Below are 12,914 nucleotides of genomic sequence, written 5' to 3' on the forward strand. Positions count from 1 at the left end.
AGGTGGAGTCTCACTATGTCGCCAGTCTGCAGTCAGTGGTACGATCTTGGCTCACTGTAACCTCCGCCTCCTGGGTTCAAGCAATTGTCTTGCCTCAGCCTCCCAAGTAGTTGGGACTACAGGCGTGTGCCACCACACCTAGCTAATTTTTGTATTTTGAGTAGAGACGGGGTTACACCATATGGGCCAGGCTGGTCTTGAACTCCTGACCTCGTGATCTGCCCGCCTTGGCCTCCCAAAGTGCTGGGATTACAGGTGTGAGTCACTGTACCCGGCCAGTTTGTTGAATTTTTATCATGAAGGGATGTTGAATTTATCACATGCTTTTTCTGTATCTATTGAGATGATCAGACGGTATTTGTCCTTCATTCTGTGGATGTAACACACTGATTTGTGTATGTCAAATTATCCTTACATTGCTGGTATAAATCCCATGGTGTGTTCTGGTTTTGATGTGCTGTTTTATTCAGTTTGCTAGAATTTTTTTTGAGGGTTTTTGTGTTTTATGCGCATCAGGAATATTGGCCTGTAAGTTTTGTTTTATTGTGTTGTGTTCTTCTCTGGTTTTGGTATCAGGGTAAGGGTGGTCTTGTAGAATGAGTTAGGGATAATTCCCTCCTCTTCAATTTTACAACTTAATAGTAAAAAAATCCCATTTAAAAGTGGGCAAAGGTCATGAATAGATATTTCTCAAAAGATACACAAATGGCCAACAGGTATGTGAAAAAACAGTTAACATCACTTATCATCAGGGAAATGTAAATCAATACCACAATGAGATATTATTTTACCCTGTTAAATGGCTATTATTGTTATTTTTTATTTTTTTATTTTATTTTATTTTATTTTTAAGAGATGGGGTCTCACCATGTTGCCCAGGCTGGTCTCTAACACCTAGGCTCAAGCAATCATCCCACCTTGGCCTCCCAAAGTACCGCAACTACAGGTGTGAGCCATCCTGCCCAGTCTGGCAATTATTAAAATGACAAAAAAAAAAAAAAAAAAAAAAAATTAACAGATGCTGGCAAGGAGGCAGAGAAAAGGAAGCTCACATACCCTATTGGTGGGAATGTAAATTAACACAACCGCCATGAAAAACAGTATGGAGGTTTCTCAAAAAACTAAACATATAACTACCATACAATCCAGCATTCCCACTACTGGGTATTTATCAAAAGGAAAAGAAATCAGTGTATCAAAGGGAAACCTGTACTTACATGTTTATTGCAACACTATTCACAACAGCAAAGACATGGAATCAACGTAAGTGTACATCAATGGATGAATGGATAAAGAAAATGGGGTGTATGTACCCAATGGAATACCGTTTGGCCATAAAAATAACAAAATCATGTCGTTTGCAGCAATATGGATGGAACTGGAGATCATTATTGTAAAGTGAAATAAGCCAGGCACAGAAAGACAAATACTACATGTTCTCACTCATATGTGGAAGGTAAAAACCGTGATCTCATGGAAACAGAATGGAATGATGGATATTAGAGTCTGGGAAGGTGGGGTGCATGGGAGGGAGTATAAAGAGAAGTTGATTAATGGGTACAAATATACAGTTAAATAGAAGAATAAGTTGTAATGTTTTATATCTAACTGACAGTTCAATAGAAGAAATAAGTTCTAGTGTTTCTAGTATATATATATAAGTATATATAAATAATTATATATATATATATAATTATTTTTATTTATTTATTCATTTCGAGATGGAGTCTCGCTTTGTCGCCCAGGCTGGAGTGCAGTGGTGCGATCTTGGCTCACTGCAAGCTCTGCCTCCCAGCTTCACACCATTCTCCTGCCTCAGCCTCCCGAGTAGCTGGGTCTACAGGCACCCACCACTGCGACTGGCTAATTTTTTGTATTTTTAGTAGAGATGGGGCTTCACCGTGGTCTCGATCTCCTGACCTTGTGATCCGCCCACCTTGGCCTCCCAAAATGCTGGGATTACAGGTGTGAACCGCCGCACCGGGCCAGCAACAATATTTTTAACATTTCAAAGTCACTAGGAGAGAGGAAATGATACCAACAAGTAGACATAGTAAATATTGAAGGAGATAGATATCCCAAAGACCCTGACTTGATCATTACACTTTCTATGCATGTAACAAAAACTCATTATTCACTTTGTTTGGGGAAAATAATATTTGGGTCTTTTGCCCATATCAAGGTAAAACAAAGCTCTCATATTATGACTGAACTGCATAATAACATACCAGATTAATTTTATTTTTAGTTGTTGGAGGTGTATCTCTACTGTAAAGAGGTCTCCGAGAAGTTGAGTTAGAGCTGTTTACAGCCTTAGATAAAACAACTGGGCAAAAAGCTGCATGGTACGTCTCTGTTTATCCCTGAATAAATGGTATGGTAAATACATTTGTAAAATATAAATATATTTATTAAATCTAAAATATCTCTTACTAACCTTGGATAAATATTTGACCCAACACCATTTTCTTGATGAAATGCCAATAATTCCACCATTAGGAAGATTTAGAATTCTTCCCAGTTTTAGAAATCCACGAAAACTTTTTTGGTAAAGAACACCATTTGTAAGAAAAAATACTCCATCCCGCGATACGATCACATCAGCCACACTCCGTCTTTCAGCATCACTCAGACTGCCTGGAGGCACTCTGATTCTGGTCCACGTACGGAATGAATCATTTGTTTGAAAGGTCTCCATATCAGTTACCAAAACAACAGATGCAACAACACAAGCATCCCAGGAAACCATTAATTGACTACCACGTGGTGAAGAGATTGGTAAAGAACCAGGAATTTCAGGTATGGTCAACAAAGGAAAAGTCAACACAATAAGAAAATCTGCAATAAAGCAATCTTGAAAAGTAACTTGGTTTCCTCTAATCTCCTTTAGTGCATCATCTCTTGTCATTGGTACCATAATATGCCAGGTCCTAAGAAGAGAAAGAAAAGAGAGTAAAATGAGCTCTGCCTCGTCTGCTCCATCTTGTACAGTTGATATTTATCATCTTGAAAACATTTTTAATTTTTATCAATACAAATCTGGATAAGACAAATAGTATTAAAATGCAGCCACTGCCACATTGTTTTTGTCATGCTTCACTCTGGTCCTAAAGGAAAACAATCTTGACTCTTGCAGCTGTTTCTTCTGCAATATGTCTCTGTATTGTCAAGTAAAGATTCTTTTTTTTTTTTTTTTTTTTTGAGACGGAGTCTCACTCTGTCGCCCAGGCTGGAGTGCAGTGGTGCGATCTCGGCTCACTGCAAGCTCCGCCTCCCGGGTTCACGCCATTCTCCTGCCTCAGCCTCCCGAGTAGCTGAGATTACAGGCGTCCGCCACCACGCCCAGCTAATTTTTTGTATTTTTGTAAAGATGGGGTTTCACCATGTTAGCCAGGATGATCTCGATCTCTTGACCTCGTGATCCGCCCGTCTCAGCCTCCCAAAGTGCTGGGATTACAGGCATGAGCCACCGCGCCCGGCCTCAAGTAAAGATTCTTATATGCTCTTTCTTAATATATAATTTTTATACATTATCTATTACCTTCTTTTTTCTCTTTTATTACTGCTACTTGTGGAGCAGGGCTAACTCCTAGGCAGTGTACCCAGAGCCAACCCTATTGCCTTCTTATATGGCAGATCAAGATGTATCTCTCATGTACCATGCCTACTTACACATCTTCTCTCCATCTCTCAAATTAGTTACATTACCTTTTTAGTTACATGAATAGAATGTTTATATTGTTTAGATTTACTGTGTAAATATTGCTTTCTACTGAACCAGTTCTATGAGTATGTTTTCTTCTCTCTACATGCATATATATACACAACTTTTCCTGGAGTTAATACTTGTTTTGTCTAAAAATTTTGGTTAGTTTTCCAGTAGGTAGTTAAAATAGCATTTTATGCTATTTTCCATGTGATAAATGCAGAGATAATCCAGTATTTGTTTCCTGGGGTTTCCCTTCATTACTCTCTCTTTGCTGCCACTTACAGGATCTCATGCTTTGATCTTTTCTGTTTTGCTAAAGCACATTCCTCAGCACCTTCCTGTGAAAGAATGTATAAACATACATTTTTTGAGACCTTGAATACCTGAAAAGATCTTTATTTTACACACCTGATGAATAATAGGTTAGGGAGAGGGCATTTTCTCCAGTCCTTTGGTAATCAGAATCACTGAGAAAGTCAGGTGATAGATTGATTTTTATTATTTAAATGGTTGTCCTGCTATAAGTTTTTGGGATCATTCCTTTTTCTCGCCAATCTAAAATTTGACAGGGCAGAGTCTATCTTTTGAAGTGGGAACATGGAGTAATATACAAAAGCAAACACTCTGACATATCTTAGAAGCACTGAACATTTCTAAGCAGAGTTTCTCAGCTGGGCAATTCAAATGACAGCAGGCTGAAAGATGTTCAGTAAACACGTCTTGAGTCACTCATTTTCTTAATGAATACATACTTGGGTTGGCGATGATGACATTGTGCCCACTCAGCAGGACCCAGGTGAAGGGGACCTCAAGTTAGGGCAGTTGTAGAACTGTCACCAAACCTCTTATGCCTTAAATCATGTCAAAAAGAAACTCAGTGTAATTTCCACTTTTTGCAAGCCACATCACCTGGCTCTAACATTGGTTCCAATTGCAATTTCTTAAATCACAATATCATTTTGCTACATTGTCCACTGGTTATATAATAACCTCAAATATGCAGTCACTTTGTAACTAGGTATGTATGACTGTTTTGTTTGAATGGACAATTGGTTATCTACAGGCATAAATGGGACTCAGCACAAAAGGGCTGCACAGGGCAAACTGCTCTTTTTTGATTTTCCATATCAATCATTTTATTTTCAAATTTTAATTTTTAAAATTGTGACTATACACTTTTCAAGAATTTTTTGGCTTTCCACTGTATGGCATCCTAATATATATATTCTCTTATTTTTGTGAAGATGCTATTCATATTGGTAAGAGTTCTCCAGAGAATAGAATAGGATATATAGAAACAGACAGAGATTTATTATGAGTGGTTGCCTCTCACATGATTATGGAAGCTGAGAAGTCCCATGATTTGCTGTCTACCAGATTGGAGGCCCAGTAAAGCCAGTGGTGTAGTTCCAGTCCAAGTCCAAAGATGTGAGAACCAGGAGAACCAACAGAGTTAGTCTCAGTCTCAGTCCAGAGACCTCAAAACTGGGATGCCAATGTTGTGAGTCCTGGTCCAAGTCTGAAGGCTTGAGAAGCAGGAAAGCCAATGGCTGAGTGCAGGAAAAGATGGATGTTGCAACTCAAGAAGACACAGTGGATTTGCTCTTCTTTTGCCCTTTTGTCCTATTCAAGCCCTCAATGGACTGCATGATGCCCAACCACACTGGTGAGGGTTATCTTCTTTACTCAAGTCTACCAATTCAAATGCTAATCTCTTCCAGAAATACCCTCACAGACACACCCAGAAATAATGTTTACCAGCTATCTGGGCATCCCCTAGCCCAGTAAAGTTGATGCATACAACTAACCATTACAAGTCCATTCATTGTCAACTTGGCACCCATATGCATCTCAAAGTATCTCTAAATAAAGACAATAATGAGGTCATAATTCTACCTAACATGGCACAACAATACTGCACAACAACTGAAAATGCACTACTCTCTTCTCCAGAAGAGGAGGTTGAAGTCCTTCAGTGATGTTTGCTCTTCTCCCAATATTCTGTAACTTAAATTATATGGTAAAAAGTTAACTATATGTATATATATATACACACACACACACAAATATATTCTTAACAAAATAAGGAGGAAATACTCATGACGATTACATTCTGCATTTATATAACTGGTTATGTGGTTATAAGCTGGTATTTATAGCTGACTTCCTCTGCTACCCATTCTGTATTACTTCTGCCTTCTGTAAGAACCTCAGCTGGTCATGGTTCTTTACCTGAGGGATAACTCAAATCTCCATTCCTAAAGTGTCTGGGCCATTTGTAGTCTTGGCTGGAATGGGTTTGTACAGTTTTCCATTGACCTTAATCACAGAGCATGGTAATATTATGAGATGCATAAGGGATCTCCTGTATTTCAGACATAGTCTGCCTTATCTACATTGTGGAATAGTATTCCAAATTCCCCTTGGTAGTCTGGATAAATCACTCCAGCAAACACAGTATCTCCTGTCTTTGCCTGCTGACTCAGAGCCATGAGGAGCCCAAAGTGGTGAGGTGGTAGGCCAGCAGAGCATAAAGTCCTAGGAACTGGAGGCAAAAGTCTGCTAATAGGTCTCTAGGGGTAATAGTGAGTGTTGCCACTCCCATTTCCACCCCGACTCCTGGAGTTGAGAATGTTGGCAATTGGAAAAACACCACCATATATTAGGCATGACTCAGAGCATATATAGCCTTCTGGCAAATCTTGCTTAGCCGTTCAAGGTATTGTCACCTGGGGTCACTGTAATCGAGTTTTCAAAAGACTGTTTCACTATTCCATCATGCCAGCTGGAGAACATGGTAAAACCAGTGAATTCCAGGAGCATGGATCCAGTGCTGTCTTCTCTTGCTTTGAAAATAAATGAAATACCATCAGAGTGGATAAGATATTCTGTAAGTCCACCGGATGATAATTATGGCAGAAGGATTGTGTGTAAGGAAGACAAATTCACATCCAAAGTAAGTGTCTATTCCAGTAAGAACAAAACACTGCACCTCCATGATAGAAATGGTTCAGTGTAGTCAGCCTGCCACCAGTTAGCTGGCTAATCACCACACAGAATGGTGTCATATTGGGGGTCCACTGTTCGTATCTGCTGCTGGCAGATTGGGTACTCAGAGATGGCCATAGCCAGATCAGCCTTGGTGAGTGAAAGTCCATGTTGTTGAGCCCATGAATAACCTCAATTTCTGCTACCATGGCTACTTTCTTTCATGAGTGTATTGGGTGATGACAACAGTGACTGGAGAAACAGGCTGACTGGTATGCACAGAATGGGTCATCCTATACATTTAATTGTTAAATCTTCATCTGCTGACATCACTCTTTAGTGATCATTCACATGGGATACAAGTATCTTCACAATTTTTGCACATTCAGAAAGGTTTATCTGCATACCTCTTCCCCATATTTGTCACCAATTTTCCAATCATATTCGTTTGAAGTACCTAATCATCCAGCCAAACCATTGGCTGCAGTCCATGGATTGGTATATAATAGCATGTCTGGTCATTTCTTCTTCCATCCCTTTACTTTCAGTTTATGTGTGTCCTCACAGGTGAAGTGGCAGCTTGTAATTGGGTCTTGTTTTTCAGTTCAATCAGCCACTCTATGTCTTTTGAGAATTTAATCCACTTACATTCAATGTAATTCTACTTCCATTTTAAAATTGTTTTTTAGTTGCTTTATAGATCCTTTCTTCCTGTTTTACTATCTTTCTTTTGGCTAAGAGATTTCCTCTAGTAGCATGATTTTATTCCTTCCATTTTATTTTTGTGACTCTATTGTAGGTTTTTGCTTTGTGGTTACCATGAGGCTCACACATAACATCTTATAGCTATAATAGGTTATTTTAAGCTAATAACAACTTAGATTGAAATTTTTCTATATTTTACTCTACTCTTCCTCACAATCATGATTTATGTCTTTTTATATTGCATATACCTTAACCAATTATTGTGGTTATTTTTAATAATTTTGGCTTTTAACTTTTATACAATAAGTCAGTTACAAACCATCATTACAGTATTAGAATATTCTAAATTTGACCTATTTTAGGCATATTTCAGATGTTTTCATATTACTCATTAGCATCCTTCTCTTTCAGTTTGATGCACTCCTTTTAGTATTTCTTGTAAGACAGGTCTAGTGGTGATAAACTCCCTCAGATTTTGTTTGTCTGTGAAAATCTTCATTTTTGAAGGATGGCTTGTCGAGCACAGTATTCTTGGTTGACTTTTCTTTATTCAGCACTTTGAATATGAATGTATCATCCCATTCCCTTCTTGCCTGTAAGACTTCTGCTGAGAAGTCTGAAGCTAGGTGTATTGGAACTCCCTCATATGTTATTTGCTTCTTTTCTCTTGCTTCTTTCAGGATCCTCTCTTTGTCTTTCATCTTTGACAATTTGATTACAATAAGTTTTGGGATAGTCTTATTTGGATTGAATCTGACTGATGACCTTTAATCTTTATGTACCTGGATAATTATAATTTTCTGCAGGTTTCAAAAGTTTCCTATTTCTTTAAGTAAACTTTCTACCCCACTGCAAATCTCTACTCCCTCTTAAACCCCAATGACTTAAGCATTTGCTATTTTGATGCTGTTCCATAAATCCCACTGGCTTTCTTCATTCTTTTGATTCTTTTTTCCACCATAACTGTATATTTTCAAGTAATCTGTCTTCAGGTTCACAGATATTTTCTTCTCCTTGATCAACTGGCTGTTGACGCTCTCTATTGCATTTTTCATTTTGCTCACTTATTTTTCAGCACTTGCATTTTTGTTTGATTAAAAAAATCAATCTCTATTAAATTTATCATTCTGATCATGTGTTGTTTCCTCATTTTGTCGAACTGTTTCTCTGTATTTTCTTTAAGTGCAGTAAGCTTCCTTAAAACAGTTATTTTGAATTATATGTCAGACAGTTCATACATCTCTAACTCTTTAGGGCCAGTCACTGGCACTTTAGTTTGTCCATTTGGGGACACCACATTTCCCTGATTTTTTTGATCTTTCTGGTCATGCATTGATATCTGTGCATTGAAGTAGTAGATATTTATTCCAATCTTCACAGTATAGTTTTGTCTGGGAACACAATTCAACAGTAAGCCTGTCCAGAGATTCTAGGTGGGTCAGCTGGTATGGCCCATAAACCTATGACCATGGTAGCCACTGAAACACTGGGGGGCACCTTAAGCCCAGGACCATCACAGTTGGTACAGCACCAAGCTGAAAACCCTTGGCCACTGAAGATGATGTAGTGATGGGATTCATCTGAAGTCCACAGCCTCTAAGATCTGCCTGCTGCTGAGGTTTCTCCAAAACCTAAGGCCTCTGTAGTGAGCTGGCAGTGATGCAGGCCAGAGATTGAGTCAATTTCCCTTAGCATTCTCCTTCAGGGATGCCCAGAAAGGGGCTATGTTCCTATAGCTGTCCACTTTTTGGTGCTGCTGCATAGCATGCAAAGCCATCTGTAAACCAGGCCCAAATTTTCTTTTCCTCTGTTAACTCATTGTAGGGAATGCCCCATGAGACCATAGGTGCAAATGGGGAGAGAGAAGACAGTGTAGCAGCAGTAGGAACCATGCAAATTTGGGCCACTTCCCCTAAAATTTACTTGTCCCTTGAGGGCCTGTTAGGGTCCAATCATGTATATACCACTTCCATCTGATAATGGAGTATTGTGTTGCTGTGCATGTCCAACATTATGACTCACTGAGTCAAGTAACACCCAGTTCATGATGGACAGCTAGGGTTGCATGGTAACTTGGTGGCCCATGGTCAAGCATTCGGTCTCTGCTAAAGCCCAATAGTAGCCCAAGAATTGTCTCCTAAAAGGAGAGTAGTTATCCAAGGATGATGAAAGGGGCCTTTCTCCAAAATCCAAAGGGAGTGTGGTTCAATTTACCTGTAAGGGCCTGCCAAAGGCTCTATATACCATCCCTATCTGCTAGATCAAATGGCCCAAGTGGCAGAGCAGTTTGCACAGCAGCCTGGACCTATTGTAGAGCCTTCTCTTATCCTGGGTCCCACTGAAAACTCACAGCTTTTTGGGCTACCTGGGAAATGGCCCAGCATAACGTTCCCAAATGAGGAATATATTGCCTCCAAAATCCAAAGAGGCCCATTAGGCACTGTGCCTCTTTCTTGGTTATAGGAGGTGCCAGATGCAAACAACTTAACCTTCACCTTAGAAGGGATATCTTGATAGGCCTCACACCACAGGAATGCAAGAAATTTCACAGAGGTAGAAGGCCTCAAATTTGAGTTGGATTTATTTTCCACTCTTTAGCTTGTGAATGTCTTACCAATATATCTAGGGTCATTGCCACCTCTTGCTCACTATGTCCAATCAACATAATGTCATCAATATAATGGACCAGTGTGATATCTTATGAAAGGGAAAGGTGACCAAGATGCCTGCAAACTAAATTATGACATAGGGCTAGAGAGTTGATATACCCTTGAGGTAGGACATTGAAGGTGTATTGCTGGCCTTGCCCATGGAAGGTAAACTGTTTCTGTTGGGCTTCATAGACAGGGATGGAAAAAAAGGCATTTGCCAGATCAATAACTGCATAGCATGTAGCAAGGGATGTGTTAATTTGCTCAAGCAATGAAACACATCTGGTACAGCGGCTGCAATTGGAGTTACCACCTGGTTAAGCTTATGACAACTCACTATCATTCTCCAACATCCATCTGTCTTCTGCACCAGCCAGATACATAAGTTGAATGGGGACGTGGAAATCATACCATCCCTGCATCTTCCAGTTTCTTGATGGTGGCACTAGTCTTTGCAGTCCCTTCAGGAATTCAGCATTGCTTTTGATTTACTATTTTCCAAGGTAGAGGCAGTGCTAGTGCCTTCCGCATGGCCTTACTCACCATAATTATCCTCACTTCACAGGACAGGAACTAACATGGGGATTCTGTCAGCTGCTAAGTATTATCCCAAGTATGCATCCTAGAACTGAAGGAAGAATCACAGCATGGGTTTGGAGACCACTGGATTCACTGTGAGACAGGCCTGAGTTAAAACTCCATTGATCATCTAACCTCCATCAGCCCATGTTCTGATAGAGGCCCACGGTGACATTTTGGATCTCCTGGAGTCAGTGTCAGTTCAGAGCCAGTAGCCAGTAAGCTGTGAAATGTCTGATATTTCCTTTTCCCCAATGTGCAATTACCCTGGTTAGAGGCCACAGGTCTCTCTGAGGTAGGCTGGGAAAAGATTCACAACATATATTTTTATGGTGAATAAAGGTCCTTCCTGAAGGGGATGCAGCCGCCTCTTTATTTAAGGGCTTTTGGGTCTATAGACAGGCTCAAGTGTACTATGTATATGTTTTGTGAAGTTTTCTTTTGCTCCCTGCTTTGTGCTGTTTCTTCTGATTTCCATTTTTCTGGTTATTGAGTTAGGTGTCTGACTATCATATTGCAGGCTTTCTGTAATTTTCTGGTGGTCCTTCACTGTGCACTAATATTTAAGAAAGGAGCCATGACAAGGTGTGAGTCAGCTTTATCACTGAGCGTATGATACCTCTTGCTTCCATTGTGACCCACTGTTTCTCCCCACACCTCATAATATAAGTTCTTTTAAGTAGGTCTGATCAGTTAATCCAAAGAAGAATCCTCTCTTATCTTGTCAAGAGGATATATGTTATGTTTCCATATTTAGGGAGCAGGGCTGAAAAAAAGGGCTGAATGCACACTGGGGAGTTCCTACCATATTATTTTATACACACACACACACACACACACACACACACAGTTATTGACTATAGTCACCCTGATGCACAATAATCTGAAAACTTATTCCTCCTGTAAATCTGAACTTTTGTACCCTTTGATTAATACTTCCTCCTTTTCACACCCTCCCCCATCCCCCACCTTGGCTCTGGTAACCATCATTCTACTCTCTACTTCTATGAGGTAAACTTTTTTAGCATTTTCATGTAAGTGAGATCATACAGTATTTGTCCTTCTGTGCCTGGCTCATTTCTCTTAGTGTAATGTCCTCCAGGTTTCCCTACGTTGTTGCAAGTGACAGAATTTCCTTCTTTTTAGAAGGCTGAATAGTATTCCATTGTGTACATATATCACATCTTCTTTATCCATGCATCTTCTGATGGACACACAGGTTGCTTCCATATCTCAGCTATTGTGAATCAGTGAACACGGGAATGCAGATATCCCTTCTACATACTGATTTCAAGTCCTTTGGATATACACTTAGAAGTGGGATTGCTGGATCCCACTGGTAGCTGTAGTGGATTGCTGGTAATTCCATTTTGAGTTTTTTGAGAAACTTCCATACCATTTCCCATAATGGCTATATTAAATTATATTCCCAACAACAATGTACCAGGGATACTTTTCATCCACATCTTTACCAACACTTGTTATCTTTTGTCATTTTGACAAAAGTCACTCTAATAGGTATGAGGTGATACCTTGCTGTGCTTTGAATGTGCATTTCCCTAATGATGAGAGATGCTGCACTTTTTTCCACATACCTATCGTATTGTTGTTTGGAATCTGTAGTTGGGCAGGGCTCCATGCTGGGATCCAAGGCTAGGTGAGGTGTACAGAGTGGACAGGGCCAGAGGCTATGCTCCACACACATGCATTGGCTGAGCTTATCTTTAGATCCAGGGTAGTCTTATACATCATGGTATACTATGCAGCCATAAAAAAGAATAAAATATGTCCTGTGCAGCAACATAAATGAAGCTGGATGCCATTATCTTAAGTGAAATAACTCAGAAACAGAAAACCAAATACTGCATGTTCTCACTTATAAGTAAGTGGGAGCTAAACAACAAGTACACACTGACATAGAGATGGAAATAATAGACAGTGGGGACTCCATAAAGGGACAGAGTGGGAGGGGAGTGAGGGTTAAAAAGTTGCCTATTGAGTACAATGCTCACTATTTGGGTAATGGGTACACTAGGTGCCCAAATATCACCATTACTCAGTATATCCATGTAACAAACCTACACACGTACACCTTGAATCTAAAATTTAAAAACAGAAAAGCACAGCATCAAGGTGTGGTAGAGTCGCCACTCAGCTGTTGGTGTTGTGTGAGGCCAGATACTCCCTCTGCAGGTAAATGCTGACCCACACTTGCCTCCTGCTAGGGGGAAGGCTTCAGGAAAACACCAGGGCTTGGGTGGAACACTGCTCTACCTCTGCGG

The 12,914-nt window shown here is 39.8% G+C and overlaps 1 protein-coding gene across 7 annotated transcripts in view; it reads right to left on the reverse strand.

Moving 5' to 3' along the window:
• The window catches only part of CATSPERE (catsper channel auxiliary subunit epsilon), a 176,470-nt gene that overhangs the window by 86,708 nt on the left and 76,848 nt on the right, over positions 1–12,914 (reverse strand). For all 7 annotated transcript variants that reach the window (XM_074034382.1, XM_074034338.1, XM_045391001.2 and 4 more), the window contains one exon: positions 2,438–2,930. In XM_074034382.1, coding sequence (XP_073890483.1) covers positions 2,438–2,917 — 480 coding nt within the window. In that variant the 5' untranslated portion in view covers positions 2,918–2,930. The remainder of the gene's footprint in view (positions 1–2,437; positions 2,931–12,914) is intronic.

Source organism: Macaca fascicularis, chromosome 1 (genome assembly GCF_037993035.2).
Source record: "Macaca fascicularis isolate 582-1 chromosome 1, T2T-MFA8v1.1".
NCBI classification, from domain to species: Eukaryota; Metazoa; Chordata; class Mammalia; order Primates; family Cercopithecidae; genus Macaca; species Macaca fascicularis.